Source organism: Balaenoptera physalus (genome assembly GCF_965194825.1).
Source record: "Balaenoptera physalus genome assembly, chromosome: 5".
NCBI classification, from domain to species: domain Eukaryota; kingdom Metazoa; phylum Chordata; class Mammalia; order Artiodactyla; family Balaenopteridae; genus Balaenoptera; species Balaenoptera physalus.
The window spans coordinates 116,749,303-116,766,767 of record NC_138884.1 but is presented as its reverse complement, the minus strand read 5'-3'; the positions used below and the strand labels follow the sequence as shown (position 1 = coordinate 116,766,767).

Here is a 17,465-nt window from a genome sequence, read left to right as displayed (position 1 = left end):
CTGTGGTTTCTTACAACTACTTAACTCTGCATTGCAGGGCAAAAGCAACCAGAGAGTAAAAGTATGGGTATGGCTGTGTCCCAACAAAAGTTTATTTATAAAAATAACAACAGGCCATGTGCTGGCTTTGGCCCATGGTCTGGAGTTTCTGTTGTTGCTTTTGCTGTAGATGATCCCATCCAGTCCTGTAGCTTGAGATACCATCTATGCCTCCCAGATGTGTAACATAGCCCTAGTCTCTTCTTGAGCTCAAGATTTACAGATGCAGTAAATGTACTCTGTATTTCCACTGAAATGTCTAAGAAGCATCTCAAGGTTAACGTATACAAAACAGAGCTCCTGGTCCCCTACCCCCACCCAACTATTTCTTTCTGTCTTCTCACCTATAAGCAGTAACTTAGGAATCACTGTTGTGGCCACCACTACTCTTAGCCCATATCCAGTTCATTAGTTTCTCCCTTCAGTCCAGCTTTTGAAATGTATGCAGAAGACAATTCTCTCCACTCCCACCCTTGCCACTATATCCATGTCACCATTGTCTTTCACTTGACCAATTGCAGTAGCCTCCTGATCCTTCACCTTGCCTCCACCATTGTCCCCTGAAGTCTGCTTTCCGCCAGAAGTCATCTTGATTCTTTAAGACGTAAGTCTGATCGTGCCAGGTTCTGCTCCTCGTATACAAGTTCCTGTGTGACCTGATACTGGGCTTCCCCTCTGAATTCATTGCTTACCACTCTTCCTTTTGATCACTGTGCTCCAGCCATCCTGGCCTTCTGGCTGTTTCTCAGACATGCCATGCATATTCTTGCCTCTGAGTTTGCTCTGCATGCAGTGTTCCTGTCTAGATGTCTGCTTGACTCACGTCCTCACTTCATTCAGTTCTGTGCTGAAGTGTTACCTATCAGAGAGATCTTCCCTGGCATTTCCATATTTCTCTTTTTCCCTCTCTTCTTGCCCTGTACCTGCTAGAGTTAAAAACATCTCCATCGCTCCTATATATCGCCTCCCCCACCAGAATATAAGTTCCATAAAAGCAAGGAATTTGTATACCTAGTACCTAAAACAGTGCTTGGTATACTGTATGTGTTCAGTAAATATTTACTGAATGAATAATTTTAAGAAAACCTTATAAGCTAAATGGGAAAAAAAGAAAGTAGAAAGAGAACTTGAATTTTTCAAAGTCGCATGGGTGTCCTCTGAGATTTCAGAAGCGATGGCACCCATTAAGAAGGAAGAGGAGGCTATGAAGAAAAGGCAATCAAAGAACAAGAACTCTTGGAAATTAAAAATGTGATTGTTAAGACAAAGAAGTCAGTGGACGGTGTAGTGGGTTGAATGGTGTTCTGTTGTTTTAAGCCACCAAGTGTGTGCTAATTTGGTATAGCAGTCCTAGAAAGCTGATACAGAGAAGTTAGAACGTAAGGTAAGGAAATCTACCAGAAAGTAGATCAAAATGTCTGAGACAGCAAAAAAATGAGGAAGAAAGAAGAGACATTGAGACTTAATCCAGGAAGTCTAACGTTTTGGCTAATATGAGTTCCAGAAAAAAAGAACAGACGAAATGAAGAAGAATTTTCAAAGGAATAGTGGAAGCGATCTAAGAATTTAAGTACCCAAGTGTTCTGGGTCCCAGACACTTTCTTGTGAAATCTCTGAAAACTGAAGCTTCTATAAAGAAGACCCTAAAACCCTGGGGTTGGGGTCAGGGGTGGGGAGGGAGAACAGGTAGCCTGTAAAGGACTGAGAATCAAACCGGTATCTGACTTAACCAGCAGTGCTGAAAGCTCGGAGACTGGAGTAATGCCTTTGAAATTCTGAGAAAATGATTTTCCTCCTAGAATTTACCCAGGCAACCATTAATCTAGGGTGAAGACTGAATCAAGACGTTTCAGACATTTAAGGACTTGGGAAATTTACCTCCCATGCATCCTTTCTTACACAACACAAGTTAGGGATATGCTTCTGCAAAACATGTAAGTAAACCAAAAAAGGTGAATGCATGGGATCCAGAAAACAGGTCTAAGCTGGAAACCAACAAAGCAGAGTCTAAGGGTGCCAAGAAAACGTCCAATCCAGATTGCAACAGGAAGAATGAGATTTCCAAAGGGAGCTATTTGGGTAGAGAGAGGATTCCATAGTTTTTATGGAAGCTGTGAGACATTTGAATAATTGATAGATATGATTATGACTGACAATGGAAGGAAGAAAATTAGAAGCACAAGTCATAGAAGCTGAACAAGAAAGGAAATTTATTTATGACATTCTACCTGGCCAAAAATCAACACACAGACAGTGCTTCTTAAACTTGCCTGACTCTATGAATTATTTGGGGGTGCTTGCTAATAATACAGATATCCAGATTTCTCTCCTTAAGATTCTGATTAGATATGGGGGTCCAGCGATCTGTTTAACAAGTAATTCAGGTTTTTCTTAATCTTAGGAAATATACTAACAGGAAAAGCATAGAAAATTCAGTGTGATTATAGAACATTTTATGAGCCTTGAAAAAATAAAAGTGCAGAAGATAAAATTAGAAGAGAGAAGGATGAAGAAAGAGAGGTAAAAAGCCAGTTAGCTGAGTCAAGAAATACTGTATATGTTTGGTGGAGCAAGGAATAAAGCTGTGAAGTATTAAGATTGGCCAATAGAGAATTTAAAGGGAATAGGTTGCGGTCAAATAAACTAAACTTACCTCTCAGAGCTGGAATCAGTAGACAATATTCTAAAATTGTAAATTAAAAACTAACCATATAAATATATTATTTAGGGAGATGAAGATAACATCTAGATCTAAAGTAAGTTAAGGAGGCGTAGGTGGGTTGCCCTAGAGTGGAGCTGGATTGGAGAGAGGTGGGGACTTTTTTTAACCATGCACATGCATTGCTTTGTTTAAACAACAACAAAATAGATATTTATAAAAAATTGGCAACGACTTGGTTTCAATTGTAAAGAAACAACCAGTCTGAGCTACAGATAATGAAGTTCAAACTTAAGATTTATCACTAGTTTACTCTGAGGCTCTAAGAAAGGGCTATTTCTAATCTGTGCTTCAGTTGTATCTTTACGAGGTGATTACCACAGTGCTTGCTGCATATACCGTGTCTCTCTGTCTATGCCTCATAGGTATACTATAGATTACCCTGTTCATTTTATAGTTGATCAGGATAGGTAGTACAGGTTTCTCCACTATCCAGAAAGGGAGCAGTCCTATGAAACCATTCGTAAGCCGAAATGGCATAAAACAAAGAAGCAATACCTTAGGATAGATACATCTTGCTAATAATGAATGCACAAAATAAATGAAGAGAAAGCACAGGTGCTCACAGACACAGGTCAAAGCTACGGCAGCTTGCTGCTGAGACGATGAGTAGTTCCCAGGGAAGGAGCTTGGCCGGGCCACTCACTGCTCAGGGGTACTCGCTGCCTCTATAACAGCTGCTGAAAAACACACCGAATGCTGTTTTCGATTTTTGCCTTTTTTTGTAGAAGTGAAAATCCTCTTCGGATTTCTTTCTGTTAGCAAAAACAGGTACTGATGTAGGTCTTTTGTACAAGTGAAGTGGCGTAGAGCGAACTTTCAGAAAGCAGGGGATACCTGTACCTATCTTTAAATCCACCTTTAGAGAATCTTAATACCCTTTAAGTGGAGCCCAATAGCGTACTTACAGCGCTGACTGTAGAAAACTTTTAATGGATTCTCATCCTCCCTTTGTGTGTTAGGTCAATGATTAGCTCTCTAATTGTGCCAAGAGGACTCCTTTGTTTTTAAATGTACAGGATGATGCTGATCCTGATAACATGTAGTACTCGCCCTATCTTATCTGTGGGCATTGCTCACATTTTAGCACTTTTGTATTCTGGCATCTAGTATGTTGCCTTTTACATAGTACTAAATTGTATCTTGCTTAATTGAAGAAAATTGAGAAAATTAAGTTTCAGAGAAATCGAGTGACTTAATCAAGCTCAGCAAATACATGGCAGATTCTTGGCCTCTGTATTCATTGCTCCTGCGCAGATTTATTGGTATGTTGCCCATCAAAGCATTATGATTATCAGATATCTAAGGCCCTATTTTATTTTCCCAGAAATTATTCTTTTTTTCTTTATTATTATGTTTTTATTTAAACTATTTCATGATCCAAATGGCTTCTAGTAGGTTTGGTTATCTGAGTCAGACCATTCACTTAACATTTATATTCTTTTTACCTTCCAAAATGGCAATTAGAAAACAATTTTAACGTATATATTGGCATTACCTTAGTGTTTGAATATATTTAGATCCCAATTTAAAGAAGTAGGTATCTAAGCACGCTCCTCACAGATCTTTAGCTTTTAGTGATCACAGCCTAGTCTAGTCCTGTTTTTCCTCATACTTGAGTAACATGCGTTCCTCTTACATCTTAAGTTTGTTGGGGCTTGTCCCCAGTTAACGAGAGCTTTAGGGAAACTTAACACAAAATCAGTGTGCCAAAGGTATCATTTACTCTTAATTACAAAGGCAGCCTAGCTATTCTGTCAAGTTTCCTGTACTTCATTAATTTTAATAACAAACTTTCCTGGTTTGTACAACTTCCTGAATTCTTAGAGCTGAGATTATTGTTAATTTCCATCACAATGGTAGGTTCCAAATATAACAACTGAAGTAGTATGCTAAAGGATTACATCTTTCTTCTCTTCAAAATTCTGCCTCATCTTTGTGACTTAAAGCGGAGAAAAGAATCACAGATGGGTAATTGTTATTTGGAATAGGTGCTTCTATTTATATGTTAATATACTATATTTTTCTTAACTGCCTTCTTTTTTTTTTTTTTTGCTCCATATATACTTATTTTAAAAATTACATAGAATAAAATTCACTCTTTTTTTGGTAAACAGTTCTGAGTTTTAGTAGAAATATAGATTCATTTAAACATCATCACAATCATGGTACAGAACAGTCTATCACTCCCCAAAATTTCCTTGTGGCCCCTCTTTCAAGTCAACTCCACCCTCTACCCTCAAACTCTGGCAACCACTGGTCTGGTCTTTATCCCTATAGTTTTGCCTTTTCCAGATGTCATCTAAATGGAATTGTTTGAGTCTAGCTTCTTTCACTTAGCACATCACACTTTAGATTTTTCATTTTCTTGTGTGTATCGATAGATCACTCCTTTTTATTATGGACTAATATACTATTCTGTAAAGTGCCATTGTGTGGGTGTAACAGAGTTTGTTTATCCATTTACCAGTTGGACATTTGAGTTACTTCCAGTTTTTGTGGTTATTGAGTAAAGCCACTATAAACATACACTTAGAAGTTTTGTGCAAACATAAGTTTTCATTTTTCCTGGTTAAGTACTTAATAGTAGGATTTCTGGGTCATATGTTTAACTTTATAAGAAACTGCCAAACTGTTTTCCAAAGTTGCTGTACCATTTTCAATTCCTACCACTATATTTTATTTTAATAAAAAATATGTAAATGTGACCCACTTATGTACCCTTGTTATTTATAGAAAAGTAGATAATTAAGCAACAAACTGATAATTTTGTTCTTTCTGTTCTTGTGTTGCTCATAGAAGACTTTAAAATCAGGCACAGAATTTGAAATTTGATGTGGTATGCAAAAGAGAAGATTTTTTTTTTCAAGATGCATCCTTTTTAACTGATGGAAAAGAGCTTTATAGATCATAGTGAGTTTTATACCCTTTGCCACTTGTGTGCTTTTTCTCATCTTTATCCTACTTTGTGCACCGGGGTCCTTCATGAGTTACCTTGTTGCTAGGGTGGGAAAAGAAAAATTACATTAACAGCTTGTACAGGAAAATGAAATAGTAATAGAGGTATTTGCTCAGCAAATATTTACTGAATGCCTACTAAGTGCTGGAAACTTTTCTGGATGCTGGGGATCCAGTAGAGAGCATAACAGAGCAAACAACAACAAACAACAAAAAAATCTCCTTTCTTCAAGAACTTTAGTCTATTGATAAGTGCTAAGGAAAACTCACACAGCATGAGAAGAGGAAATAAAATTTTGGTGGAGTGGCGGCCATTATTAAGTTATATACTTCTGATTTTATTGGGCCGAAGCCATGGCTTGTTTTTCATTTGTTTGTTTAAATAAACTTTATTTTGGAATAGTTTTAGATCTGGCAAGGTTGCAACAGTAGTACAGAATTCCAGTATATCTCTTACCACGTTTTCCCTAACGTTAACATCTTTCATTACCACTGTACATTTGTCAAAGCTAAGAAATCAACATTGGTACATACTATTAACTCAACTCCACGTTTTATTTGGGCGTCACTGTTTTTTCCACTAATGTCATTTTTCTGTCCCATGATCCAATTCAGGGTACAACATTGCATTTAGTCATTATATTTCCTTAATCTCCTCTAATCTGACAACTTCTCAGTTGTTCCTTGTTTTTTGTTTTCTAATGACCTTGAGATTTATGAACAGTATTGTTTAGGTATTTTGTAGAATGTCCCTCAGTTTGGGTGTGTCTGATGTCTTTCTCACGATGAGACTGGAGTTCTGGGTTTGGGGGAAGAATACGATAGAAGTGGAGTACCCTTCTCATCATGGCATATCAGGAGGTACATGCTATGAACATGACTGGTGATATTAACCTTGATCACTTGGTTAAGGGTACTGCTTGTCAAGGTTTCTCCACTGAAATGTTTTTCCCCTTCCATACTCTATTCTTTGGAAGTGAGCCACTAAGTCCAGTCCACAATCGGGGGGACAGGGTAAGCTTTACTTCTTGGAGGGGAGGACATCTACATATATTGTTTAGAATTTTTCTGAAAGGAAGATTTGTCTCTTACCCCTCATTTATTTATTTATACAGTCATTTATTTGTATTACTGTGGACTCATGTATATTTATTGTATACTTTGGGTTATGATTCAATACAGGCATACCTTATTTTATTGCACTTTGTTGTACTTCGAAGATATTGTGTTATTTACAAATAGTTTTGTGGCAACACTGTGTTCTACAAGTCTGTTGGTGCCAATTCCCAACAGCATTTGCTCATTCGGTGTCTCTGTGTCACATTTTCATAGTTCTTGCAATATTTGTTATGGTGATATGTGATCAATGATATTTGGTTTTACCACTACGACTCACTGAAGGCTCAGATGATGGTTAGTGTTTTTTTAGCAATAAAGTATTTTTTAATTAAGGTATATATATTGTTTTTTAAGATATAATGTTATTGCACACTTAAAAGACTACAGTGTAATGTAAACATAACTTTTATATGCACTGTGAAACCAAAAATTTTTGTGACTTGCCTCATTGTGATATTCACTTTATTACAGTGGTCTGGAACCAAGCCCACAGTATCTCCAAGGTTTGCCCATACCCATTATTTATTTTGTCGCTCAACTTGTTCCAGCTTTGGCCTTTGGGAACTCTTTCAGGTTGGCTCCATTTCCCTTTGACATACCTCCAACCTTTTGTTTTGGGCACTTGGTTGGTTTCTGGTATTACAGGATATTCCAGGCTCATCTTGTATATTCTTTGCCCCAGCCTTAGAATCAGCCCATTCTTCAAGAAGCCCTAGTTCTTTTCATTGGAGAATGGTATTTAGAAGCCAAGATTTGGGTGCTAGGTATACTCATTGCTACTGGAGTGTCAGCCAGTCCTCATTTTATTTATTAAGATATTTTTAAAGTCTAAATTTGAAAATTATACCAAAGAAGTAGCAGTCCAGAAGTAGAACATACCCTGACTTAGGAAATTACGAAGTGAAAATTTTCTATGGCTATATTAAGCCCAGCTTTTGGAAACATGCATTCCAACAAAAGGATGCATTGGGTTATTGTATTTTATTTAAATAATATATACTTTTAAAGGTATTTTATATATACATTTCAGTATGCAATGAGGATAAAATAGTTTCTGTTATTGAAATTTTTGTTTTAAGCTTAATATTAGCATCCTTATCACTTTGAGTGGAACAAATGATTCGTTTCTTTTAACTTGGTAGGACCTTTAATCCTTTGTTCATGTGAATTGTAGGTGGAAATTGGGAATTCTATTGCTAGGTTTCTCTTGGGAAAATTGACATCAGTTTTAGTCCATTTCACTTATTAATCAGTCTCTTTTCGAAAGTAAGATTTTTCATATTTGGGGTTTTAGTCTAATTTAGACATTTTTTGCTTTGGATGTTGAAGCCACAGGAATAAGTAAATGGTTTCAGCAACCCAAATATGGTTGATTTGGTATATCAGCAGTCCCCCTTGTCTATGGTTTTGCTTTTCACAGTTTCAGTTACCCTTGGTCATATGTGGTCTGAAAATATTAAATGGAAAATTCCAGAAATAAATATTTCATAAGTTTTAAATTGTGTGCCGCACTGTTCTGAGTAGTGTGATGAAATCTGGTGCTGTCCTGTTTTGTCCTGCCTTGTCCCTGTCCTGGGCATGAGTCATACCTTTGTCCAGCCTTAGTAGATATCTTGGTTGTCAGACCCACTGCCCAGGCATCACAGAGCTTGTGTTCAGGTAACCCTTATTTTCCTTAATAATGGCTCCAAAGCGCAAGAATAGTTATGCTGGCAATTTGGATATTCTCTTACTGTGCCTAATTTATAAATTAAACTTTATCATAGGTATGTGTATATAGGAAAAAAAAAAAAACATGTGTAGGGTTACTATCCACAGCTTCAGGCATCCACTGAGGTCTTGGAATGTATCCCCCAAAGATAAGGGGAGACTACTGTTTTTCTCTTTGGTCATCAGATTGGAGCAAGTTTTAAAAGTTGAATTAAATTTTAAATTGGGAGTTAAAGTTAATTTTGAAAAAAAACATTAAAAACTTGTTTAAAATTTAAAAGTGGGTAAGAGTATAATTTGCTCTAAAGAACAAGATAGTCCATTGCTTTAATTCTGTGTTTTTGTTTTTGTTTGTTTTCCTTTGCAGAGAATGTAGCTGGTCACTACATTTCCCCCTTTCATGATATTCCTCTGAAGGTGGACTCTGAAGAGGTATTGTTTTAACTTGTTTGGGGCATGAAGATATGTACTTCTCGTATCACCATAAAATGCTTTTTGGAAGCATCTTGAAAGGAAAGAATGTGGTCGGAAGCTGAGAAGGGCAACGGAGTTATCATAACAGGATTATAAACCTCCTTCGTGAATTAGAATTTGGATAAGAATAGGATTCTTCCAGGAGGACTTGGGGAGAAAGAGATGTTAGTAGTCGATAAAGCTTAGAATTTGGTCAGAAATAAAGATTTAAGGTATAGAATTTAAGAGGTTAACAAGAGGCTTACTGTAAGTAGTAGTAACAGTAGTAGTAGAAGTAATAACATTTGTGAATTATTTTGTTTGCTAGCCACCATGTGAACATATGCCATTTCATTTAATCCTTATGAGTTGCTATTATCATCTCTAAGGACACCGGAGCTGAAGGCATGTTATTGACTTGTCTAAGGTCACACAGCTGGTAAGTGCCAGAACCAGGTTTTGAACTAGCATTTCTGACCACAGAGTTCACGCTCTTTAACTACTCTACGAGACAGATGCTAGAAAGATAAAGTTGGGAAGATCGTAGTCTTTGAATAGTTATTCTTTTAGAACGTAAAATTACTTGACAGGTGTGAGGGTGGAAGGGATGTAAGTCAGGTCAGAGGGAGGTCTGCTGCTGAAGGTGGAGCTAAGAGGGGCTCGGAATATTGGAGCCTTCCGAGGACTCGCCTGACCAGTTGGCGAGATGACGTAATTGGTAGTGGATGTTAGTAGTCACCATGACGTTGGAAGTTCTTTCCTTAAAATCTGAGTAGTTACAGTAATTGGCTTACTTCATCTGTTAAGTAAGTAAGCAGGACTGTGTTCCTGGTTGGGATTCTATGGGGCTAGTTAGTGGGCTGGGGCTTTCTAGAACTGTGGGGAGATCAGTGTGAGGGCAGAGGCCAGTGAAGAAGTGGGAAGCTGCTTCAGATGCAAGGCTGGTTTGACCTTTTTGGTGTTACCTCAGGGGCTGAATGTCAGGCATCATCCTAAGGTTCTGGAACACTGGAGTAGGATTTATGCTGCCTTGCAGCCCTTCACAGGGCTGGACTGTCCGTAACGGTGGCAGCGGGGAGAATAATAGCAAAGATTTATTGATTGCTCCTAGTGCTTAGCCAAGCACTGTGCCCAGAGCTTGACTTGCATTGTTTCAAAATGTCCCGGGCTACTATTATCATCCTTATTTTGTTAATGAGGTTAAGTACCTTGCCCATGGTCACAGATCTAGTTTGTTGTGGAGGTGAGATTTGAACTTAGGTGCTCTAACTCCACAGACTGTATCTTTTTTTTTTTTTTTTAAACATTTCTTCAGGCTTTATTTTAAATGATAGCAGGTTTGAGGTCAAGAAGACAATAGGTGATGGTGACTTGATACAGTAAAAAAAAAAAAAAAAGCAAAAGGAAAGGTATTTTATTCTAAACTATTATTTACAAACACATTTAAAACTATAGTCATTTCCTATAATGTCTGTAGAATTTTCTATAAATAATTTTCCCAGAAAGAGCGAGGAAAAGGATGCCCAGCAGGCAGGGGTACCCTTTTCTACAAAGCCTGTATCTTAACTGCTCTTGTGTAATCCTTCTAGCTCATTACTTCTGAGGAGTATTCAGCTACAGGACAAGGAGTCATGTAATCTGGAGAGAGAAAGAAACCAATGAGAGGGCAGAAAGAACTCCACAGTACTGTGTGTGTGTGAATGTGTGTATGTGTATGTGTGTGTGTCCACGTGTTTTGTTTTGGCCAGTGGGCTATCCAACCTAGATATCTCACATCTCCCAAAAATTCTCTTTGATTTTGGCTAAAAGTGCGTGCGTTCATCTATTTATTTATTCATAGACTTATTCATTCAGTAAACAGTTATTGCATGCTTATTATGAGCCTGACAGTATTCCAAGCACTAGAGTTGCAGTGGTAAATAAAGTGAATATAGTTCCCACTCAGCTGGAGGAGACTAACAACCTGAAAATAAACAAGTCAATCAGATAATGTTATGTGCTCGGAAACGAGAATAGGGTAAGGAAGGTAGGAGTGAGTGGTGGGCGCTGCTTCAGGTGTGCTGTGACAAAATCTTTATACCTAATAATACCTATACAGTAACAGTGATGATAATAATATTCGGAGGAATCATGTAGCAGGTAGGGGTGGAGGTGGAACAAAGAGTGGGCTTTAAACATCCCAGTGGGCATAATATTCTGCCTAAGGAGGATGGGTTTTGGGGAACATGAGATTTGGGGTTGTGAAAAATTGAGGATAGGGCAGGACAAAGTAGAACAGGCTATACCGGTGAATTCTGGGCCTTTTGGAGACTGGTACACACAGCGGTTATGTAAATAGGTTTCCCTCATTCCCAGTCCTAATGGTTAGAATGGTTGCACCTTATACTTTGGGTGGTGGTATTTTAGGAACAGAAAGAATGTTTCCGGGCCGACTTGGAATAATTGTTTTTCTGTTAGTTTTTGTTTCCTCCACTAGTTGTTCTGGTGTGTAAAAGTTGCATATAATGTGCGAGCATTTGTGAATGGCATAATTTTGCTTCTCAACCCACCACATACTCTTAATTTAAAAGTGCTTGATGGAGGCACAGACATCACACCTTGGTGGAAATCACAGGCAGGAGGTGCAGCCGAGCGCCTTCATGGCTTGTTAGTCACACTCCCTGGAGTTTCACTTCAATAATGAAATGACTGTTTTAAGCACAGTCACTGGAAACTGCCAGTCTTTCCTTAAAGACTGAACAGAGCCTTTGCTTGTTTTATAAAAACTAGGAAAATATACTTGAAAGAGATTTAGCTTTTCTGATAATTTGTTTTATGAAATGCTTTGATGCTCATGCACTGGGGATGCGAATGGTGAGAGAAAAATGAAGTGGGCATTTGGTGGATTCTCTGTCGAGTCAGGTTTCTGGAAGCCTCTGTAGTGGAATGTTTATTCAATAGGCGTATTTTCATTGCTTTGCAGTCAATGCAGCTGTATTCTTTCATGAAATATCACAATCATAAATACGTTCTTTTTTAAATTGAAGTATAGTTGATTTACAATGATTCAGGTGTACAGCAAAGTGATTCAGTTTTTTCTATATATATATACACACACACACACACACAATATATATATTCTTTTTCAGATTCTTTTCCATTATAGGTTATTATAAGATATTGACTATAGTTCCCTGTGCTATAGAGTAAGTCCTTGTTGTTTATCTATTTTATGTATAGTAGTGTGTATCTGTTAATCCCAAATTCCCAATTTATCCCTCCCCCTCTTTCCCTTTTGGTAACCATAAGTTTGTTTTCTATGTCTGTGAGTCTACTTCTGTTTTGTAAATAAGTTGTTTTGTATCATTTTTTTAGATGCCACATGTAAGTGATACCATATGATATTTGTCTTTCTCTGTCTGTCTTACTTCACTTAGTATGATGATCTCTAGTTCCATCCATGTTGCTGCAAATGGTATTATTTCATTCTTTTTTATGGCTGAGTAACATTCCATTATAGGTATATACCACATCTTCTTTATCCATTCATCTGTTGATGAACATTTAGGTTGCTTCCATGTCTTGGCTATTGTAAATAGTGCTGCTATGAACACTGGGGTGCATGTATCTTTTCGAATTAGAGTTTTTGTCTTTTCCATAGATATGCCCAAGAATAGGATTGCTGGATCATATGGTAGTTCTATTTTTAGTTTTTTAAGGCATCTCCATACTGTCCTCCATATTGGCTGTATCAATTTACATTCCCACCAACAGTGTAGGAGGGTTCCCATTTCTCCACACTCTCTCTAGCATTTATTATTTGTAGGCTTTATGATTATGGCCATTCTGACCAGTGTGAGGTGGTACCTCATTGTATTTTTGAATTGAATTTCTCTGATAACCATCTTTTCTTTTATAGGAAAATGGCATTCCTACAAAGAGAGCACGAAATGATGAATATGAGGTATATCTAAAGGTTTTTATTTGTGTGTCTCACTTACATTGTCTCTTAAAGACCTTGATGATAGTTTGCATTTGTAAAATGATTCTGAATTATTCTCCCTTGCAAAACTTTTGTGTGCATTCTGATGTTTTTCTTCTTCTAGTAACTCTTTAAGGCAGCTAGGGACAATATTACCATTTTACTTTTTTTCCCTTGTGGTAAAATATACATAACATAACATTTTATCTATTGTACACTTTTTAAGTATACTTTAAGTGACATTAAGTACTTTAGCATGTTGTGCAACCATCACCACCATCCATCTCCAGAACTTTTTCATCTTCCCAAACTGAGACTCTGGACCCATTAAGCAAAAGCTCTCCATTCCCACTTCCATGCAGCCCCTAACCACTATTCTACTTTCTGTTTATGAATCTGACTATTCTAGGATCCAGGAACAACTCTTTTGGGGGTAGAGAAGAAAAAAAAAAAAAAAGTTATACCAACTATATGCTAAAATAAATACATTCTAAATCAATCTTTCAAGTATGTGACTGTCAAACTTTTAATATTTCTTGGCTTAGGATCAGAACATTTGACATATTTCTTGACTTAGGATCATCCCGTTTCTTGCTATTGATACCTTTTTATCTTGCTGCTTCCAGGCAGTTTTTCCTGCCACTTCCTTAGCCTTCTTTTCCCTTTCCAACCTTACTGCTATCTAGTCTCTCGTCTGGCTGAAACTTGTGACCCCAGCCTTTGAATCCACTTCCAAATATGGCTGTGGAGCTGTTTAATTCCTGTCACCTTTGCCTGCCCTCCATCTTGTATTTTCCTAAACTAGTGTTTGTCAAAATGGTCCTAAGCCATCTGCATTGGAACTGCTCAGGGCCCTTGTTAAAACTTCTGATTCCTGGTCCATTCCATATCTACTAAATGAGAATCTCTGCTCGCTGGGGACTGGCTAGTCTACATGCTTAACAAGTGTTCCAAGGCATCCTATACACCTGAAGTTTGAGAACCATTGCTCTAGATGTTGGGTGAATAGACATTCAGGGGCTCAAGTCTTTATAGGTTCCTAGAGACTTTGAGTGTTAAACTGGGAACAGTTGTTTCAGTGGGAGAAATGTATTCCGAGTACACACAGCCAACTTAACATTTAATTCTTAGTTACATAGTTTGTGTGTCAGAGACTACCTGATTTGAGGGTTTTTTGGTTTTGTTTTATTTTGTTTTTTAAAATTCTCTCCTATTTCCCCCACCCCCTAGGCCCTGGCAACCACTTTTCTACTCTCTTTATATGAATTCGGCTTTAAAAAATTTTTAAGATCCCACATATAAGTGATGCCATGCAGTACTTGTCTGTCTCTTTCTGGCTTATTTCAGTGAGCATAATACCTTCCAGGTTCATCCATCCTGTCACGAAGGGCTAGATTTCCTTCTTATGGTTGAATAATATTCCCTTGTATGTATACAACATCTTTATTCATTCATTTGTTGACAGGCGCTTAGGTTGTTTCCATGTCTTGACTATTGTGAATAATGCTGTAATGGGCATAGGAGTGTAAATAGCTCCTCAGTATCCTGTTTTCATTTTTTTTGGATATATATCCCAAAGTGGGATTGCTGGGTTGTATGGTAGTTCTATTTTCAATTTTTTGAGGAACCTCCATACTGTTTTCCATTGAGGCTGCACCAATTTACATTCCCATCAACAGTGCACAAGGGTTCCCTTTTCTCCACATCCTTGCCAATACTTGTTATTTCTTGTCTTTTTGATGATAGTCATTCTAACAGGCATGAGCATCTATCTCATAGTGGTTTTGATTTGCATTTCCCTGATGGTTAGTGATGCTGGCCATCTGCATGTCTTCTTTGGAAAAGTGTCTATTCAAGACCTGTGCCCATTGTTTAATCAGATTGGTTTTTTGCTGTTGAGTTATATGATTTCTTTATATATTTTGTATATTAACCCCTTAACAGATATATGACTTGCAAATATTTTCTTCCATTCCATAGGTTGCCTTTTCATTTTGTTGATAGTTTTCTTTGCTGTGCAGAGCTTTGTAGTTTAATGTATTCCCATTTATTTGTTTTTGCTTTTGTTGCCTTTGCTTTTAGTGTCAAATCCAAAGTTTATTTGATATTTTAAGAGAAAGAGGATAGAAGAGTGATTTCCTCTCATTTTTTTCCCCAAGTATGTAAAATCTACTGACTGCTTTTTCATCTTTTTTTTTTCCCCTGCAATAAAAATAGAAGGGAAAAATAGAAAGAAAAGAACTGAAGGAGGAAGTAAATGCCCCTGACCCATACTCAACTTTCTGAATTTGAAATGTGTCCCCTTGTATCTTTGTGATTTTCTAATAAGTTTCAGCAGGCCATTTTTGGTTTGTAATTAACACTAATCTTAGGATAACCAGATTAACATTGGCTTTAAAAAATTACAGGTCGTATGCATTTTAGCCAGAGAGAAGAAAAACAGGCTGGAAATACACTCCTAGTGATCAAGAACAAATGATGAGGGAGAGTGTAGTTTGCAGGCTTAAAATTCAAACCTGATCCATTGTTCTTTTGGCCTAATTCAAGTCTCTGTGAGTGCTTTTGGTAGGTGTCGTTGTGTAAAAGGATTGTCACTAGCTTTGTCTTCTCTGTCACCTCTGAGTATTCATCTGCATGCATTTGTTCTCTTATAGCCAGACTTTCAGGGATGAATAAATTATGTGAACATCTGCCATTTCCTTAGGTTTTTCTTTTTAACAGCTACTTCAGACATATTTAAACAGGTGCTGGGGTACCTCATGAAAGAGCATAGAAAATGAAACATAACAGCAGGCCTGTGTATAAGGTTGCTAAGATAGGTATGAGACATACTTCTAAGGAGCAATTGTTGAGAATTCATTCTCAGCTTTGTTCCTTATCTCGTTATGAGTATGCAGTTTTGTCACTGGTAAACTTCAGTCTTATCTAGAAGAACTTACCATCATTATTTTTGTGGCTTGATTTATATTTAATTGTATAAATGGCATTCTTTGAATTAATAGCATTCATGTTTCACTGAGAAAGCCCCAGATACTGTTTAATAGTGCTTTAAACCAGAGGTTCTCAACTCTGGCTCCATATGAAAATTGCTTGGAAAGCTTTTAAAAATAAGCAGTGCCCTGGCTCCACCTGAGAACCATTGAATTCAAATATGTAGGAGATGGGACTCTAAAAATCTTTTTCTTTTTTTTAATCGGTTACAGCTCTCCAGGTGATTTTGCTGTGTGGCACGGCTGAGAATAAGTATATTTAATCACTGCTTCCCAAATGATCTGTGGTGAAGGACAGTTTTTTTGTTTGTTTATTTCTAATCTGTTGTGAACTGATACTTTAAAAAAATACAATCAAAATGAATTATTAGAAAAGTGTAATTCAAGTGCCAAATTTTTATTATTAGGTCAACAGTCATAAAAAGTACTCTGTCAGATTGTTATAAATGTTTCTAAATGAACCAGTAACAGTCAGATTACAGATTAGCCCTGGTCCATGACCACACTTGGAGTAGGACTGTTTTAAAGTATTGCTTTGATAAGTTGTTGGTTACTGATATCAGAATGGCATGCAAGTCAACTTTACCTGTAAGACTTTCTCTTTGTGAGGCCGTTACTGTAGGAAATTATTTTTACTCATCACTGATGTAGAGTCTCCTTTGTTTTATGTATTCTGCAAAGTTCAGAAATGCTAAAAAGAAGCAGTGGTCCTTTTATAACTTTAGGGAACCAGAGATCACTAGATATGCAAGCTAAGCTTTAAAACTCTTTGTAAGCTTTATAACTACCTATACCAATAGCCTTAATTTTATATTATGATCATAATAACTTGGATTTAAATATTGTTTTATAATTTAAAAAATTACTTCGTAATTGTATTTTCATTTAAAATATGTAATTCATCTTCACAACAACCTTGTGTGGGGTGAGGAAGGAGATTATCACACTTACTTTGTAGACTGGAAAAGTGACACGTTCAGCTCTCATTCCTATTTTAGCTGGAAAATAAAAATTGAAACAAGTTTCCTGGCTCCATTCTGGTTCTTTCACTACCCTGCAAAGGTATTTCCAGAAATGTAGCAACTCCTAACACTGTACGGTAGTGGGCAAGTGACACGATCAGGTTTAAATTCTGTTGTGTTTTAAACAACTTCTCTAATTTTTTAGAAGGAATTTAAGGCATAGGGAGACATATGATGCAGACGCTCAACATTTTTTGTGGGAAAAAAACTAAAGCATTCTCATGCAGGAGATATGTGAAAAGATAAAGGAAGGCAAAATTTAAAATTTTTTCTCTTTGTTGTTTTTTTAAATTGCAGAATTTGTTTAATATGGTTGTAGAAGTACCTCGGTGGACAAATGCTAAAATGGAGGTATGGATATAGCCTATTAATATCAAATGGAAATGATAATAATGATATAAAAACTTGGTTTCAAGTTGTTTGCCATAATATTTTGAAATTGGGATGGTTGACAAACTTCTTTATAATTAAAACAATGGAAAACATTCTTGTGA

At 36.9% G+C, this 17,465-nt stretch overlaps 1 protein-coding gene across 7 annotated transcripts in view; it reads left to right on the top strand.

The window, feature by feature from the left end:
- PPA2 (inorganic pyrophosphatase 2) overlaps positions 1–17,465 on the top strand; it is an 89,837-nt gene that overhangs the window by 6,967 nt on the left and 65,405 nt on the right. For 3 of the 7 annotated variants that reach the window (XR_014263923.1, XM_082462938.1, XM_082462934.1), the window contains exons 1-5: positions 6,487–6,577; positions 7,307–7,408; positions 8,913–8,977; positions 12,897–12,941; positions 17,269–17,322. Coding sequence is in view for 6 of the 7 variants with exons in the window: in XM_082462938.1 (XP_082319064.1) it covers positions 6,502–6,577; positions 7,307–7,408; positions 8,913–8,977; positions 12,897–12,941; positions 17,269–17,322 (342 nt within the window). In the remaining variant the exon portion in view is untranslated. Of the gene's footprint in view, positions 1–6,486; positions 6,578–7,306; positions 7,409–8,912; positions 8,978–12,896; positions 12,942–17,268; positions 17,323–17,465 lie in introns of those variants that run through there. The other 4 variants (XM_082462939.1, XM_082462935.1, XM_082462936.1 and 1 more) reach the window with 3 other exon arrangements.